Source organism: Gymnogyps californianus, chromosome 3, assembly GCF_018139145.2.
Source record: "Gymnogyps californianus isolate 813 chromosome 3, ASM1813914v2, whole genome shotgun sequence".
NCBI lineage: Eukaryota > Metazoa > Chordata > Aves > Accipitriformes > Cathartidae > Gymnogyps > Gymnogyps californianus.
In genome coordinates, this window is record NC_059473.1 from 104964915 (window position 1) to 104984442 (window position 19528).

The 19528-nt window shown below is 40.0% G+C and overlaps 1 protein-coding gene across 5 annotated transcripts in view; it reads right to left on the reverse strand.

Moving 5' to 3' along the window:
- The window catches only part of ARHGEF10 (Rho guanine nucleotide exchange factor 10), a 114736-nt gene that overhangs the window by 45138 nt on the left and 50070 nt on the right, over positions 1–19528 (reverse strand). For all 5 annotated transcript variants that reach the window (XM_050893456.1, XM_050893454.1, XM_050893457.1 and 2 more), the window contains 4 exons: positions 18515–18607; positions 16867–17037; positions 14876–15021; positions 11183–11358 (listed from right to left, as the gene is read on the reverse strand). In XM_050893456.1, the coding sequence (XP_050749413.1) occupies positions 11183–11358; positions 14876–15021; positions 16867–17037; positions 18515–18607 (586 nt within the window). The remainder of the gene's footprint in view (positions 1–11182; positions 11359–14875; positions 15022–16866; positions 17038–18514; positions 18608–19528) is intronic.

Genomic DNA, 19528 nt, shown 5'->3' on the forward strand with positions numbered 1-19528 from the left:
AGAGACGCAGAGCCTGAACTCAGACTAGGTGTTACATGAAATAGAAGCTCACGAATGCTCACATGTGAAAACCACAACCAGAACTGAGAAAGGCTATGTTCCTGACTATAGTTCCAGCATTATTGAGGGGTAACGTGAAATTAATGATATGCTTGAAGAACATGCCAGATTTGAAGACTACTCTGAAAGGCTGGTAGATCTCAAATTTGACTTGCCATTTGCAATCTAGTCTTCGAGGCTGAGCACATTTGTATTGCTTCCTCCCACTGAGCCATCTGTGTGCATCCAGGCAGCATACTGAATCGTCAAGTGTTATGAAGGGAAGAAATCTGGAAGAGATTCAATCCTCATCTTGAGCATAAATATCACCTGGGATAGGGGGAGAAGTTATATATGTGGGAGGTAACTTTAAAAGTTGCTCTGTCTGAGGAAGGCATAACAAACTGGTACTTGTATAGAATTACGCACTCAGAACAAATAATAAAAAAAAAAATAGGCCCCTTCCGCAACATTTAAGTCTACATTTAAACCTGAGAAGCTTGTACAGTGTTCTGGAAAGCAAAGCATCATGATACCAGATGAATTCTTGATCAATTCATAATAATCTGGACAGATTTCATGTGATTGTTAACATGTTTAGGTTAAACTATGATGATGTAGCAGTAATATATTTAAAACTACTTAAGTGCAGTCAGAACTGTTCAACTGTTTTGTTTTAAATGTGACTTTGATTGTCCTGGAAATGTTTCACTGATTTTTATATTGAGTAATAATAAGGTGACAGCATCTCACTGCTCAGTTTAAGATGCCCACCTTTAGGAAGGACAAGAATGGAGACTGTTTGAGAGACAATGTCATACCTGAAGTAAAATAGTTTCCTGTTCTGTGAGGATCTTGATAATTAATTTAAAGAAGGAAAACCAGAAACCATTAATAAGGCCCAAGATTCAATTACTGCAGTTGAGGAATTCTTCCCCTATACTTGGTACTGGATCCTGCTCCTACAGATACACTGGTATGCAAAACAGACGGGACAAACGCCTTACAATTGCTCTGGGGAAGAGAACTTGTCAAATAGAGGAAAAACATTCTCCCTGAGGAGGTCTAGTAGAATTAATTTTCTCAGTCCAAGTAGAAAAGGAGACCTTTATGTGTCATTTTCATAGACAAGCGATCTACTTAAGCAACGGATAAACAGAGCTAGCGAAAAGATGATGAATATTGTGAATACCAGGAAAATTGTCATTCATTTAGCAGTTTATACTGATGACCATTGTTGAGTATTATTCCCTTTCCCTTTAGAAAACCGTTTGCACCAGAATACCTAGCTTTCGCTGGAAGGCCAGTGATGAGGATCCCCTGCTGCGCTGAAACCTTCTCTTGCACAGAACTTGACAAATCCAAGCACCAGCTATACACAAGAGAGACGCCTCCATACCTCTGATCCCTTCTGCCTGGAAATTCTGTATGAGTGTTAAAGCCAGTGACAAAGCAGATGAGATTTTATTTTTAGATGCTGAACTACAAGCTTCCTTCATGCTGTGTTATGTAAGCAAAGCCCTTGACAGCTCCCCCAGCACCACCCTCCTCCTATTTGTGTCTTTCCACTTGCTCACTCATGCTGCTCCTGTTTCCATAGACACCTCAAAGAAGCATGTGGGTGGGTTATGTTTTCTCATTTCTCCTTTATGAGAGCATTTTAATAGCCAATTGGAATTTCAAAAAATAAAAAGTAGTCTTGTGAATCCAAAATCCTGGTTTAAGACCTAAATAAGCCCACAGGTAAATTTAAAGTTCATAAGAGAAAAGCAGACTTTCTGCCTTACCTCTGTTTGTTCTTTCACACCAAATCCAACTCATGATCTCCACAGTTGCATGCTCCTGAAAAATCTGAGCCACCATAGCTCAACTGTAGCTCACCTGAGATTATATCACACTCTCAGGTCCAAACTACACAAATATTTAGAGAGTGGTATCAGTCTCCAGGTTTGGAAACTGAAGCAAATGGAAAGTCAGGAATGATCACAGAAAACAAGAGCTTAGTTGGCAGCCATCAATGAAAAGCTGAGCAGCTACTCACACGTAGCTTTACAGCATAACCCTAAATTAGGTTTAGCAACCTAGTGCAGAAAGAAGCAGCACAAACACATACATAGTACTAAGTGATAAGCGATAAACCCCTGAGATTACTAGAACATAAACTATTAAATTCAGACGTGGTGTAAGCAAGCCTAATTACTAATACAGTCAGGACCTATCATCATCATCAACCAACATGAAGAGTATTATCATAAACATGAAATGACATTATTCAGTCTAATCATACTTTAATCATGTAAGCACCTAAAGGTAATGTTTATGAGCTTAATTATTGAATCTGATAATCTGAGCCTCTAAAACTCTTTAATGTATTTATTCTCACTGCCATGCAAGACAGAGGAGTTCTTCAAGTCCTAATCACAGACAAAGAACCAAATACCACATGCCACCCAGTACACATAGAGCAGAGCTGGGAAACAAACCTCCCAAGTCTCAACTCTGACAAAGTATTTTTAACATGCTTCACCCCCCTGTCAGCTGTTAATACCTTGCTCTCAGCTGGTAATTAAATGAATGCTGAGACCTGTCTCGCTATATGCTCATCGTATCAGATCTGAACACCAAAGAAAGAGGTTGCACAAAAACTACAGTCCAACCACAAAACTGCTTATTCACACAGCTTCAGCAATGTGAAGATAGAATCAACAGCTTGCAACTGCAAATACTGAGTAAGGTATTAAATTCACAGTGCTGTACCATTTGTGAGTAAAATCATGCAAGAACACCAAGGAAACGCAAAGCCTCTTGAGATAGTGAGAAGTATGAGTAGCTCATACACTGAGAGCATGGCTTCAGGATTATATTAAACTCCAGCTAATCCTGACCACGCAGGGAATTTCAGAAATAAAACGCCATAAATATTTTTCCTGCTGACAGAAGCAGCTGCGCTGTGCCAGAGATGAGGAAGGAAGCAAAAGCAGTAGAGAACAGGAGGGAGAAACACTGGAGCCCCGATACACTGACAAGCGTGGACCCCACAGCCTGGCTCCTGAATATCACGCTAGCCAGGACAATGGTCAGGTGTCTTCCTGGACCACGTACTGACTGCAGGCACAGATCAGAGGAACTCCAGTTCCTGGCTCTGTTCCCACGAGGAAGGAAAATTCTGGAAGCAAAGAGACTTTAGAGTGAAAGAAAAGAGGTGCCATGGCCCTTTCCTCTCAGAGGTCCTGAAGGGGAAGGCTGAGGGCAGCATGGACCTGGAAGCCCCTGCCCTCCTAAGGAGGGAGAGGGGCCGCACAGGACCTCTGCCGTGTGCGGGCACAAAGGGCAAGAGAGGAACTGGATGCGAGAAGATAAACACTGACATCAACAGGCAGTGAAAGTACACGTGTGAAGGGGTTTAAATGATGAAAGTACTGCAGGGATCTCAGTACAGGTCTGCAGGTGATTGTAAACTGGCCAAACTGCCAGAGGTTTACACTGGAGTTCCCACCAGACTATCTATAACAACTCCTGTGGAAATTGTACTGTGAGGAGCTTACCTCCCTCTTTCATACTCACTTGCTTATAGCTAGGTTTCTACTCATTTTACTACTCTGTGTCAAGACGTGGACGAGACCCCTGGCAACACAGAAAAAGGTTTATAGGAGGTGAATGTCAAGCCCTATAAACACTATAACAAATACGAAAGGCAAAGAGAAGAATCTCATCCTAAGTGGGTGAGAGAAACATGTAAGACCTAATTTATTCTACACCTAATCCACAAGCTAGAAACATATATCCACTTAACAAGTGAACTATTTTATGTCACCTGGTTTGCTCAGCTGAACAGGCTGTTTGGAGTTAGATTTATTTAAAATCGCTGGTCTTTTGTTCATATATATCAATGATAGTTTACATTTATGAACATATTACATCTCCTTTAGTATACAGGATTATTTTCAATAGTTTTAAAATAAAGATTTACATTATTACTCTACACATATTTCACAGAGATGAAAGTTAGTTCAACTGGCAATTCATGCCATATCATCCTTTTTAAAATCTTACCACCAAGGCGAGAGTTGATACGCCACTCAATATTTAGTCTTGCTTACTCTGGACATTGTATTATGACTGTCCAGCCCTAAAGTGATGCTAAAGCTGACTTTTTTTTTTCCTTCCCCAATTCTATATTTCTCATTAGACAAATGAGCAAAAAACCCAGCTTTAATGGCAGTACCTATCACAGCAGCGCTATCTTTGTTTTTGAGAAGAGCTGGCCTTCCACTGGGTGAGACATTGACAGAAACACAAGTGCACACTGTAGCCCATCAAACATCCCTACCTGTTTCCCTGTCAACACTCGGAGACCTACACGAAGTGACTGCATCAGGCAGAAGGAAACTCAGAAGAGAGGAATCATGCCTGCACTTCAGCATTGTGTCACTACTACATTTGACAGTAAACAAAACCCACAGAGATCAAAACTACAGGCCAGTGGAAACGGAATACAAATGTATCCCTGGAAGTCTGACCAGGAAAGGAGAGAAGCCATGGTTCAGCAGTGCTGAGGTTTGATCTCAGTTACGAACTGTAAACCTGTGAAACAAAAAATAACACTAAAACGCAGCCATAGACAGAAACGCGCTAACCTGTTTTTTCATTTTACTGTTATCTCCTATGCTCATCACTGCATGCTATATAGTACAGATGGGTCTTGTTCATTTTCTCTTTCAGCCTTTAACCATATGGCTCAAATTAAATGGTTCTTTGCCTAAGTAATAGGCTATGCCGTGTACGGCTCCTCATCAATATGATCAGCAGCAGAACACTGCTGACGGGCACTGGTTTCCCACCCAGAAATGGCAGAATGCTTAGCTCTCTCCCTTTGCTTTTACAGAGTCTCTGTAGTCTGGTTTTCTTAAATAAAATCGCTGTCAAAAACTTTTACAGCTCACTCTTTTCGTTCTTGGGAACCAGAGAACAGACAACTCGGGGTGGTCGCTATGGCACCAAACAGGCATTCGTCTTGGCACAGAAACTGCATTCCACGACCGATCAACAGTTTGCATAAAGTGCTGCAAACTCATAATAACACGCGCCAGGAGTTTGAGAAACTGAAACTCTGGCCAGTATATTTGACTTTTGCTCCTATATTCCCACTTAAAGGGAAGTGAAACACATGTATTTTCAGTGATTTTACGTATAGGTGGATGACTTGCAAGTGAAGGTTGACTTCTGATTCTTCTAGAGGGGAATACAGTACATTTTGATAAGAAGTTACAAATTTGCCTTTCACTATACTTTTTATATTTTTGGAAGGCATATTTAAAATATGTCATATTAATATGACACATTAAAAACCAAGTTGTATTCATTGCTCTTTCACCCATCCTCTTTTTTATCAGAAGAGTACAGATAGCATTTAACTTTCTTGGTGCCCTCTTTCCATAAATTCAATTCAACTTCTCACTCGTTTTGACTGAGCGAGTATCATTCACTAAGATACAGCTATGCAGTAAACTTCCTCAAAAGCCAACAACAACAAAAAATCTCTAATAAACCAAAAACCAAGGAAATGGCCAGCAGATAAATCCTTTCAACTACTAAAGATCATTCAGGATGAAGCAGCATGTATTAGCAAAAAAGACATCAGAACACATATGTTAATTGCTTACAGCATCTAAAATAACAAATAAAGACAGAGAATTCACAAAAAAATAAGTCAGCAGTAACCTAGTAATTGAATAGTCACTGATTGCTCTTTTAATTCCTCTGTGAGATAACATGATTATCAAAGATACCAATTTACCTGTGGTCATGTTTAAGTGATCTGTAGCCTCCATTACACTCCCTCTGGACTCATTAGATGTCTGAGGTCCTTTGAGTGTCTAGGGTTCCTACCCAGAGCACAGCATATTTTATAGGTGAGGAAACTGAGGTACAGAAGTAGCAAGACTCACCCACAAACATACAAGCAAACCCGTGACAGAGCATATACTAAAATTCAGGAGCCCTTAAACTTGATGTTCATTTCCCTGTGTCCATAATAAACAGGTTACCTATAGCTATCTTGGAAAAAAACAAAAGAAGAAAAAGAAAGGAAAACCAAACCAAACCAATGTCCCAGATGTGAATGCTGAATCCATTACTTTCAGTAGTTCACAAACAGACAGAGTAGGTGAAATCAATGCATGTATCAACACAAACGTGTGGAAGAACAGAATTCACTAGTTAACAGTACATAAGGAAGATGTGTAATTAAGGAAAGTGTCTCCTTTTGAGCTTTTCAACCATTTATAACCTAGGGTCATCCCCATATTACATAATACTTTTGCTGAGTTCTTTTTGGGTCTCGAATCACAATTCTTGTTTCATAGAATCATAGAATAGTTTGGGTTGGAAGGGATCTTTAAAGGTCATCTAGTCCAACCCCCCTGCAATAAGCAGGAACATCTTCAACTAGATCAGGTTGCTCAGAGCCCCGTCCAACCGGACCTTGAACATTTCCAGGGATGGGCCATCTACCACCTCTCTGGGCAACCTGTTCCAGTGTTTCACCACCCTCATTGTAAAAAACTTCTTCCTTGTATCTAGTGTGAATCTACCGTCTTTCAGTTTAAAAATACTACCCCTTGTCCTATTGCAACAGGCCCTTCTAAAGGGCCTTCCACTTAGCAACCTCACCTACCATTATAGTAGTTTTCATATCTTACCATAGAATCAAATCAAATGCTCCCATAACCACCTAGAACACGCTGCAAATACCTCTTACTGAACTCTATTACACAACACAATTCTTCCAGCACAAGTAAATCAAAACCAAGAATATACAACTTCCTGTTCATGCTGAAAATATTCCTCTATTCAGTATTAATTCAACTTTTCAGTACTATGAATGTGTCTATGCTTCTGCACGTGGCCCAGCTGGGAAGGAGAGGAGAACAGCAATAGCCTACCAGAAACAGTACGTGGATTTACCAGGGAAAAACTTTATCTTGCATCTTTCTGCAAATGGTTCTACAGAAGAAAATTAACACATCAGGCCCCTCTGGCACAGAGTTAAGATAACTACTTCCACAGGAACCATCCAGTTGGGATGTCAGAGACTCATACTCACAGACTTTCAAGGAAGACTAACTCCAATACATGAAACAGGACTTTGCCTGATTTGCTCAGAGAAACGCGATCCAATAAACATGCTACTTTTTTCGAAAGACTGAGAATGTGAAATGTTTTCTGCTTTAAATATCGTTACAGGAAGCAAACACAAGTTATAATTGCACTCCACTAGGAAACAATATTAGAACCATACATATAAAGGACTCTGTCAAACAGCTGAGACTTCAATCCTTCTCCATGTTCATAACTAACAGAACTCATATTGCTGCTAGCGGAGAACAACAGGAATAAGGCAAAAGCACATCAAGGACAGGAGCAGCATAGCAAAACACAGTCTAGGAAAATTTTCCTGCCTTCCCCCCCACACCCTCAGGCCACACAGTTTCTCCTGCCAAAAGACAAAGGGCTTAAAAAAACCAGACACAAACTTAACAACCCCTAAATATGTTCTCCTCCAGAATTCAGAGACAAAAGACTGGTATGCAAAGCAGAACTGGGTAGAAAACTGCAAATTGATGATTTTGCCAAGTGAAAACCAAGTTCACGCAGCCCTTGCTTTCCACCTTAGAACAGTACTAAAGCATGCCCTTGATTTATATGTACTCATAAAATCTTTCAACCTTTCAGCAGTTGCATATTACAGCCTGTACAAGATGAATTCAAATTCAGCTATTAATTTCTCTGTAGCACTCAAAGTAAAGTTTGCATCTTCAAACTATACTATCCTTTCTTGCAGCATCGTAGAAAGCTGAAAGCACCAACTGCACTTAGCCAATAATAAATAGTGAGATAGGCTTATGACAGTTGCACCCTCATAAAAAGGATTTTGGTGGAGAAAAAAATGCCATGCTAAGAGAAATGTAACTAATAACCAGTAATCCTCACAAGGACACAACCAGAATCCATCAAGAATCCTTGCAATCACAGCAGTAATGTGAGAATACCAACCTTACAGGGGTCAAGCACTTAACCTGGTGCGCTGCAGATACAAACCAACTTTACTCAGTCCTCCAGAAATGGAAGAGGTGACCCCCCTACTACTCAATGCTTTTACACAGAATCGTCATTATTCTGTATCTCTCCAGTTCCCACAAACTGGAAAGGAGAGCTGAAAATAAGGTCTGAGACATGGTTCTACGTCACGGAAGCAGGATTTTGCCTGCAGCACCCCCAATTGTTCTTGATCATTAGATGTTATTAAAACCACATACTATGAGGCCACTGGGATTTCACCACAGCAGTTCCTTGGTATACTTTGAAAACAGAGGGAAACATAACATAACTTTATGACGACTGTGAAGTCATGCAGTTTCAGGCAGAGAATGACAATATTTTACTGGTAGTGCTTTGCAATTTGTGGTAAATACCCAAGAGTCTCACCAATGACGCGATACCACCATGATAAAGATTGTGTCATCATCAACTATAAAATGCAGCATCTTGGTGGGTGCAAATAAACAAGCCACAGCGGACCACTACACAAAGTCTTACCAGTCCTTTCCCTCTGCAGGAAGGCTGTATTTTCTGAGCTTCTGTAATCTTTAGCAGCCAAGACCGGAACTAAGGGGGCAACTCTACAGAATAACTAACACAATTAGGTGTGTATTCAAACTTGTGTACACAGGCCAATTCGGACAAGTCTGCATTCAGAGTAACAGCTAGCGCAGACAGGGCAGCACATGCAAATAGCAAGGCTACGCTCTTCCTCTTTCATGATTGGTTATATTCAATTTAGTTGGATCATTTGGCAGAAATGTTTAATTAAAGCTGAGGGAAGATTTATTCATTTGTATAACCAGTATCCTTCATATCTTTTTTAATTCTTATCTTTTGATCCCTTTTATTAGAAGACAACTGAATTAATACAACGATCAGAGCTTACCAAGAGAACAATTACTTCAGCTCATCTTTTACCTATTCAGTAACATTTAACCTGAAGGTTGAGACTACAAATGATGTACAAAGTAATTTCATTTTTTTGTGATATTGTCACTGTCGTGGTTTAACCCCAGTCAGCAGCCAAGCACCACGCAGACGCTCCCTCGCTCCCCACCCCCGGCCCTGCTCCCAGTGGGATGGGGAGGAGAATCGGGAAAGAAGGTAGAACTCGTGGGTTGAGATAAGAACAGTTTAATAACTAAAGTAAAATATAATACTAACAATAGTAATAATGAAATATAATAATAATAATAGTAATGAAAAGGAATATAACAAAAAAAAGAAGAGGGGGAAAAAAAGGAAAAAAAAACCCAAAACAAAACAGTGATGCACAATGCAATTGCTCACCACCCGCTGACCAACGCCAGAGCCGCAATACCGCCCTCCCGGCCAACCCCCCCAGTTTATATACTGGGCATGATGTTCCACGGTATGAAATACCCCTTTGGCTAGTTCAGGTCAGCTGCCCCAGCTATGCTCCCTCCCAGCTTCTTGCACACCGGCTTGCTGGCAGAGCATGGGAAACTGAAAAATCCTTGGCTTAAGATAAGCGCTACTTAGCAACAACCAAAACATCAGAGTGTTATCAACATCATTCTCACACTAAATCCAAAACACAGCACTGTACCAGCTACTAAAAAGAGAGTTAACTCTGTCCCAGCCGAAACCAGGACAGTCACCAAACATCATAAAGCTGAGAAACCTCAAAGCCAAGAGGTTCAAGTAGTTTCTACAGGACTGTTTGGGTGAGAGTTTTTCTTTCTCCCCTCATGCTCCACTTCCCCATCTGATCTTGCTGACAGGCAAGGATTTGGTCTAATTGGCTGTGAAGGTGCTGCACAAAGTCGCAGTAGGAATATTCAACAAGCTGCTCCTCCCATGCTCACCTGTGAGAGGGACCCTCAATTCTAAGTAATACGCTCCCTTATATACACTCCTCTTGGGGTCATGCATACAGCAGCTGGTAAATGACATGCAAGAGCTTTAATCTCATTGTCTAAGTAGCCCATTAATGCTTAAAAGGAGTTACAAGAATTAAGTCATCCTTGAAATCGAGACGTAAGTACCTATAAAAATCTTCTCTGGCTATTTACAAAGGGAGGAGCAAGAAGATCTGACAATAACCATCCTGGAGAATACAGGGGGTATTAAATGCTGCAGCTGTACCTCAGATCATTCTGAAGTGTAACACTTATGCCCCCTTACAGCACAACTATGGGAAAATTCATGAGGCCAAGGGTGCAATATTAAATAAATGTAGTGTGAAATAATGCTCAGAGCTAGCACTGAAATCTGTGTAAATTATAGTCCATTAATAGGGATCATAATCTAGATATATTAAATGCACTTAAAAATACAATATTTAGGCAAAATACAGGATATAAAAATAACTCATTATATATGAAAGGCTAGCTACCGAGTAAACTCTTGAAATTCATACATCTCTTGAGGATAGTTGGCAGGCTTGTAGGAGGGATTAACAAGTACAGAAAGAACTTGCAAACTTCAGAGCTTGAGGTCATTTTTGGAGAGAGGCTAGGAGGAAATTACTTACTGGCACATTGTTTCAAAAACATCCATTAAAATTAAAATTGAAGTTTTTTTCTGAAGCACTTGTTACTATGTTTGAAGGGTGAGATACTATGGGCTTGAGAAAAGTAACTGCTACCCTGCAGTAACCACTTGTGTCCAGACTTTTATTCCACAGCAATAGCGTGGCTCGTCATTTTTATTGAGAGAAACTTCCTTGCTTTAACTATGGGATAAAGAACATACGCATGACCAGTTACCATGGGACAGCTGGCACACCACACCAAAACAACTTTTTTGCACACCCACACACATTCGTGCTTTAAAACTCTTTATGCATTCATGTATAAAACTCTAAACTAGGACAAATACAACTAATTCATGTTGCAAGGCAGTAGACTGGCTATCACTTTATGGATTCTCAGTTTCCAAAGAGGTTGTATTACTGTTCATGTTACAGAAGTCTTCATGCACAAAGTACTTTCCTTTGTTTTCAGTAGCCCATTGAAATTCAAATATGGATTTTAACAAAAAAAGTCTGTAAAAGTCAGTAACTCCCATCACTTACTTGGCTTAGAGTTAATGATGACATTTTCAGCAGAGTGCTGGGGTGGAAACCTGCAGTTCTCTCCTTGGCCCTCACTGCTGCCATACTCTATGACTTCCACTTGTCCCAGCGGTACACTCCACTTCAATAAATACCTCTGGCCAGTTGTCACAGTGCCACTGCTTTCATAGGAAGAGCTGGAAGATGGACAAATCATTGCTGTGACAAGCAACTATGTTTCATGGTATCCTATTTATTATTTTAGCTTATAAAATCTGCTGTTTATCAGTCTGAGTACCATGCACAACTTGAAACAAATACATGCTTCAGGCTGACTTTTGTGACTGACCTTTCCTGGAGTGCAAAGAGCAGCTATGCAGGTGCAGATAATATTGTTTACAAACAGCACAGGAATGCCAACAACAGTCCCTACATTTCTATAACACAACATAAATGACCATCTTTTAAGATCAACATGCATTTTGACATCCTAATACAAGCGCTTAGAATGATACTTTGGCTCCATATTTTCCTAGTTCTTTTGAAACAGTGCTCAAAAGAAGTAACTGCTATGTTTAGTGAAGTATGGATGATGGGACCTTTGAATGACTACCAGCAGCAGCAAGGGCAACGTAATCTCCCAAGGGCTCACAAGGTAACATTTCTGCCGAGCCCCACAGCCTTTACAGCAGACCTTTGCAACTGCTGTGGCTTCTGAGAGTAATCCCACATGAGCTGCTGCTAAAGGAAGTGTGTATCATAACAGGAATTTCAGAGGAAAGACCACACTGAGGAAGCTCACTTGGAATAGAAATGGCATTAATACTGCTTTTCCTTTACTTCCTTTATTCCATTATTCACATTCAAGCATATACAACAAACATTTATTATAAAGGACAAAAGAGATGTTAAAGTGAACAAAAAATGTTTACTTCACAGAAAGCATGACTGAAATAAAGAAGTTAAATGCTTGGGAGAAATCAGCAAAATGCATTTATTGAGAACAGTACCTCAATGCTGATGTTCAGCTACCTATTCACAACACAGTCATACTTTTGTTTCAATGAAGAGGCAAGTATGAACAAAAAATGTAAGTGCCACAGCTTAAGTAAGTATTTATAAACTCTTGATCTAGTTCAGAAGAAAGAAAACAAGACTAGGTAGGATACAGCTGTTCAGTCAGTAGGGATAGCATCCACCCCGTCCAACTGCTGCTACTTAAAAGTTAGGTCTCTGGTTCGAGCCGGTCATCTAGACTACATGTGAAGAAGGACCTTCTGAGGGTCATGTACTCTGTAGAAATACATCCCTTTTGCCAGCTATCGAAAATAGGTCTGGAACCAATGGTCCCCAGGCTCCTGGGACATCTGACTGTTTCTGTAAAGGCTGGACAAAAGGTGGTTAAGAAAAGTGAGCTGATACATACTGTGCAGCTACATGTACTTGTAAAGCTTCTGAAGAAGCCTACAGCTCCAGGGTAAATCTGCAGGCATGCACCTTGAAAACCACTGCAATAACAGAAGCCTAGCTTAGGTAAGATGTCTAACGTCTATACAGCTAAAATGAAGAGAAATAAAGCTCATCCTGTGCGAGCCGAACAGGCAAGTGGTACTTTCTATAGCATATGCTTATTGTTGTGGTTTAACCCCAGCCAGCAACTAAGCACCACACAGCTGCTCGCTCACTGCCCCCCGCAGTGGGATGGGGGAGAGAATCGAAAAAAAAGTATAACTTGTGGGTTGAGATAAAGACAGTTTAATAGGACAGAAAAGGAAGGGAAAATACTACGACTACTACTACTACTAGAACATACAAAACAAGTGATGCACCATACAATTGCTCACCACCCGCTGGCCGATGCCCACCCAATCCCCAAGCCGCGGTGTCACTCAGCCAGCTCCCCCCAGTTTATATACTGGGTATGACGTTCTATGGTATGGAATATCCCTTTGGCCAGTTTGGGTCAGCTGTCCTGGCTGTGTCCCCTCCCAGCTTCTTGTGCACTCCCAGCCTCTGCTGGCAGGGCAGTATGAGAAGCTGAAAAGTCCTTGACTTAGTATAAACACTGCTTAGCAACAACTAAAACATCAGCGTGTTATCAACATTATTTTCATCCTAAATCCAAAACAAAGCACTATACCAGCTACTAGGAAGAAAATTAACTTTATTCCAGCCGAAACCAGGACACTTATTTTGAACAAAAACTTCTGGACTGGATACAGGTGTCATGTGAAAACTGGCAGATGATTTCCTTCAATCCCTAACTATATTTTGCATGACAAAGGTAGTTCCTTCTGCAGTAAAAATCTAAGAGTGGTTCATGAAATCATGGAGGAATCCTAAATCCACACACACAGCTTGCAAGTGGACCCACCTGCAACTGAACATCCCAAGGAAGTCACAAACCCTTTTTTTTGGCTAGTGAATAAAGTTAAAAGTGCATTCAACTATTCTAAAAACCCACTGTTATATAAATAAGTGGGTTGGAAAGCAAACCTTATCTGCTAGAGAAAACCATAATTAAACTTTTTCAGAGTTAGCAAACCCCCATGACACATGCATGCCCAATTACCATCCCAAAGGAGGTTGCTCAGAACCAGTTAATGCCCACGGGAACAACACTGCTGTGATAACCAGAACTGTTGACTTAATAAGGAACCCAGAGACTTGGCATAATCATGAACTTTTGACATGGAAAACGAAAACAGACTGCACACTGCCACTTCAGGGACAAATACAGAAAATCCAAGACAATGATGGTATGGAAGAAGATAAAATATGGATAGTTAAAAGCAATTTTCTTGCAAACAACCATAAGAAAATATCCAGGTGTTACTAAGGAACTGAAGAATTTGTAAAGGAAAAGAATCACAGGATAATTGACATAAGCTTGTTCATTTTCTGAAGTGCAGTCATTACATGGCACTTCTCACTCACTAACATGAGACCAAGCATTCACACAATTACAAAAATATGTACTGTATTCATACTTCAGTAATAAACTAAGATATCAACTCATATTATGCTTAAGAAAAGCTGTTCTTGGAAGATTTTAATGGTCCACATTTTCTCTGTCAGAACGTATCATCACATAAAGCAATTTATGATACAAGCAACATTTGAATGTGAGTGTGACCTTGGCATACACAGAGGTATAGTAACAGTAATAATTACAGCAAATGGAAACACAGAAAGCATTATGAAAAAATGCTTTCGTCAAAGCACCTCAGCTTTAACCCTTCAATGTCTGGTCTCAGAGATAAAAACCCTTCCCCAGCTGGAACTTTGTTGGTGAGTTCCAGGTTTGTTCTGGCTACATGCATTAGCTTTGTGTTTTGGATTTTTTTAAATTTGCAAATTGTGTCAAGTTATAGATTTGTGTGTGTGACAGTATGAATTTAAGGAAGAAGAGGAAAAAATCCCACCTTGGCATGCCTGTGCTCCACTAAACACTAACAGACAGCAATAACTAGACACTACAGAGCATTTCTATCTGTAATCTCCAACTGATATAACTTTCTCACAAATTTACTCCTGAACTTCCAAACATCAGCAGGCAATTTAGAGGACTATAACAAAGCTAGTTATCCATTTATCATGACTACTCCTAGAAATCATTAACCATAGTAAAAACAACAATAAAAAAAAATTTCAGTGTCATTTTTTCCAGCTGACGCTTGAATGATCATTTAAAAAATATGAATCAAGTCTTACCGAATATTTACTGTTGCACACATGAGCACATCATTTAACATGAAAAGTCGTCGTTCTTTGGTTTTGATAATTTCTCCTTTGTCATTGTAAACCGTCTCAACCATATCATCAGTCCGTACGAGGTACCTGTTTCCACTGCTCAGCAGCTAGATTTTAAAAACAATCAACACTGTATGTTATACATGGTACATCTAACATCCAGTGCAAAAAATAAAAGAAAATACAACAAGTTATCACTTGCCATCCTAGTACAAGTGTTTGCAGGTGGATTTGCCAAGTGAATTAAGCCTCTTTACTAATTTGCTTTTCATTTAGAGAAACAGTAACTTCTGCTGCCACCAATATGGCCTGCAGGGGTTTTCGGTCTTAATATGGAACATAATTGCTCTGAAAATCTTCCACACTGATAAAGGTCCCCTAGCAAAAAAAAATGATTGTTTCCATGATTTGTGTAGTTTCCTTCCCTCATCCCTTCTTTCACAGCCCATTTAAGCGCTACTCATGGTTCCAGCTGTCCCAAAGGGGGAGGTCAGGGTGGGAGGAGGAAGAGTGCTCCCGCCTGCTCCGTCCACCTGGGCTCACAGAGCTAGCTGAGGAGCACGGCTGGCAGGTGGCCACAGACTCAGAGAAGATGATATGTACAAGAGATGCATGGCATGTAAATTGCTCCTGCCGTTTGCCTTCAAGGGCTGAGAATCAGCACTGTGTGCAAGTGTGAACCAGTCCCTCACAGGTCAAACACACCTCCGTAGTGGCCAAGAGAACAGAACGGTCCGTAACTCCCTTGTTTCCTATCCACCCGCCTCCTTCACTGCCTGTTTCACCCTGCCTGGCATAGTTCCAAAACTGTATATGCAAATATTAACCCACAAGGCACACAGGGCCCTATGTGATTTGGAGTGACTATCCACGTATGTATCAATTCATCCTCCCAGTGCATAACATACAAGATTTTACAGTTGATATTGACTGACAAAAGGAAACCTTGACCACCTCTTAAAAAGCACATTCTGTGTCTTGAGCTCCTTCAACTATCTGTAGATGATTAGTAGCTGCTTCAAGAAGCAGGAGTATGAGAACTAGAAAAGAAAGTAAAATGCCTGAATCCCTCTTCTAATGCACTTAGAATGGAAATACTGTTCCAGTATCACAATAAATTCAGTATCCCATTTCTGATAAATAACTTAAAACAAGTGTGTTCTGGTTGACTACTATCTTCCTAAAAACTATGCTTTTATGCATCACAAGAAAACCCCACTCCTTACACTCCTTCACCATGTCCCCATTACTCCATCCCAGAATGAGTCCAGAGTATAATCATCTGTAACTTCACAAAAGCAATAATTGAAGCATTTATGCCCCATCTCATGGGAAAGGAGAAGCCATTTATGATGCAAATAAGACAAGCACACATATATCCACAGTACAGACAGCTACTAACAAACTCAAATGAAGAAGATTGTTCCTTCCTTCCTACTGAATGCCTCCTACAGCTCCTTAAAGACATTTCTATTGTATGATCCAAACGCATGAATGAAATAGACTGGGATGTTCCTTAAAACAAGGAAGATGTTGGATACATTCAATAGCACATCTTGAACTGCTCCACAGTTGGAAGCACTGCAGTATAAGGAACTGGTTCCTTCCTTTATACAGGAGTAATCCCTCAGTTCTAGGATAAATTAAAAGTTGAATTTTCCCATGCAGAAAACGTGCGTGAGACTTTACTATACAGCATTATTTCTTACACTGCCACAGAACACCAATACTGCTGCTGCTACTTCAGCATGTAGCCCACTCCAGCACACAGTGGTTTAACCAGCGAGCCTGTTCCATCCTGGAGGCAGGTCACATCTCACACCTACCACTAGAATGACCCCATGTTGTTGAGCTACACAGAAAAAAATGCAGGCATCTCTTTGGTGTCCGTTTTAGAGATTGCTCAAGGCCCAGAAACTAACTCTTCCATCATACATTCCTACTTCCCTAACCTTGTTCAGATAACGTTCGTTCATTGCTTTTGCTATTTGTTTTATTTCACAGCGCTGATCTGCATCCCTTTTCCTTTCATTTAACTTCTCTGCCAGTGTTTCAAGTTCTGTAAGAGCCATCTGTAGAGGTAATCTGTCAGGATGTCCTTTATTAGTGTTCTTCAGCATATCCTGAGGGGAAATGATAAAACAAAACAAAAAACAGATTTAATTTCAAAGTCAAGTTCAAAACATTACAGGATGTAAAGTTACCTCTACATTCTTTACCTGAGTACTACTAAAGAATAAGACAAATGAACACCTAATGAATATTCAGACATCACATTGCTTACTTTCCTATCTTAATAGTTCTTAAAAAAGATGCTGAATGAGGTCACATACAGCTTATTTACCAACCAAAAGTACAGAGAAAGAACTTGAAAATAAATGTAAAAACTGCAAATGTAAATATAAATAAAAAAGATGCATATAATATTAAACACAATTTGAAAATCAGTATTATAGTATAATATGTAGGTGTCCATAAACAATGATTTAAAATTAAACTTTTCTGATATTTGCTGTCATAATAATATTGTATTATCTTTATTATTGTTATTATTCCTCACTAAAACACTGACAGCATGCTCATCCCAAAGTAGGAGACATTACTTACTTCATGGAGGTCACAACAGCTTCTCAAAGTCTTTCCCTTTTGTAGGCATACAGTAGGAACAGTCTGAATTATGTTTTTTCTCCTTTCCCACAGCGCTGAAAAATCCCTGCGTATTCACTATGGCTTCCTGCCGCAAATAAACTCCATCTCTTCTGCTACCTCAAAAACTCCTGCCACGGCTTCCGACCCACATGCTCCCCTGACAAACACCTCCGCTCCTTTTCCCACAGTAATTCCTGGATCTGCATCCCAAAGCCTGTCTTCCTCTGTGGCACCTGCAAAACACAGCTAACTTCTAGTGCTCACTGGGATAGACCTGCCGTGGTCTGGAAGGAGTTACAAACAGTGTAAGTCGGTCTGGAGCAGGTCTACACTGGGGAACTGTGCTCTTCCTGCAGCTCAACTGCCTGTTCAGACGAGACCCGAGGACTCCCTGTCAAATCCCCAGTTTCCCTGGGAAGGAAAACAAGATGCTGCAGGTCAGAAGGAAGCTGCAACACACTCCAGCAGGTCCTGTGAGCCAAGTAGTCAGGGAGAGACCGTGCTTTTTTCCTACATCCCACATGTATTCTCAACTACCCAAGGCATGAATTACATTCTCTTGTATTTTTCTTAAATGGAAACTAATGCCACAAGGTTCCTAGTGGTGTTTTGAAGTGTTATTAGCTAACAAACTGATATGAACAAGTAGGACATTTGAACTACAGCTTTACTGCAAAGTGACTTACAAGCTAAATCTAATCTAGCAAATAATATACAGTAAATCTAGTTTACTAAGATTTTCCTGCAGTGTATTTACTGCCTGTGCCTCCAATCAGACTATGAGATCAGCACGTTATGATGCACTGAAATTTTTTCTTTGTTATTTCCCCATGATCCAGTGGTCACTTCCACTGCAGCACGCTCCTCCAGCAGAAGACAGTTACCATGCAATCCCACAAGCAAACCACGTAAGAATGCAACACAAGCATCCCTTTGGTAAACATTATTTACCTGCAATAGTAGAATGAACTGTGGAAAGCGCTGGATAGGTTTCATCATTAAACCATACAGTGTAATTCGATCAGGGCTTGACTCCTGGCACTGCTGCAATGCAAGAAAGCCACACTGTTTACTACCGTGAGCATATTTCCATCAGTTACAGAATGACAGGAAAACATTTCCTAAAAATTCTTCTACATCATTTACATTAATTATAACAGTGGTACTGTAAAGATTCCATTTACTATAAAGATTTCATTTAAAAATATTAAATCCTTTAAAAAAATCACTATTAAAATGATGGCATGTCACTGAACTGAAATCTCCTCCTTAAATAAATACAGCTGGGATAAAGCCACACCAGCAATGCAGCACCTACGTATATATTAATACAGCACGTTCATGCTTTTTACATAAGCAGTGCACTGAAACATCTGCTTAACTTCAAGCACAACAAAGGGAACGTACTTGTTCAAGGTCTTAAATTTGAAAACTCTAAGTGATCTGTTGATTTATAGTCCATAATTTATTACTGCTCCTGCACTGTTTCTTGGGGCTAAGAGACTATAAATCTCTAACTACCTATGTGTTTTTAAGAGGAAATCTAAGGAAAACATCATAATCTCAGTGCTATGCAAACAAAAGAGATTTTCATTTTCTTTATTAAAAGAAACTAAGGAAAAGAACATTGATTTATGTTTGGAAAGAAAAACATAAGAATCCATTATTTGGGTTATCAGGACCGGCAGATAAAACCAGACAAATTTCATTTGCATGTGCAGAAAAGCCCTGTTTGTATAAGACATTTCAACGTTTGGAGATATTTTGGCCAGAATCACAGCTGACCCAAAATAAGGAGAGTAGAGGAAATACTCAAAAACAAAGCAAATTTAGACAATATTAAACTGGTGTTGTGCTTAAATTGCTACGTATTGCTACAACTATCAGCTTCACAACAATTTGTTTCCATTCTTATCTCCACAAACTTTTTTTTGCCTAAACAGCAGTAGTGAAGATTCTGGTCTT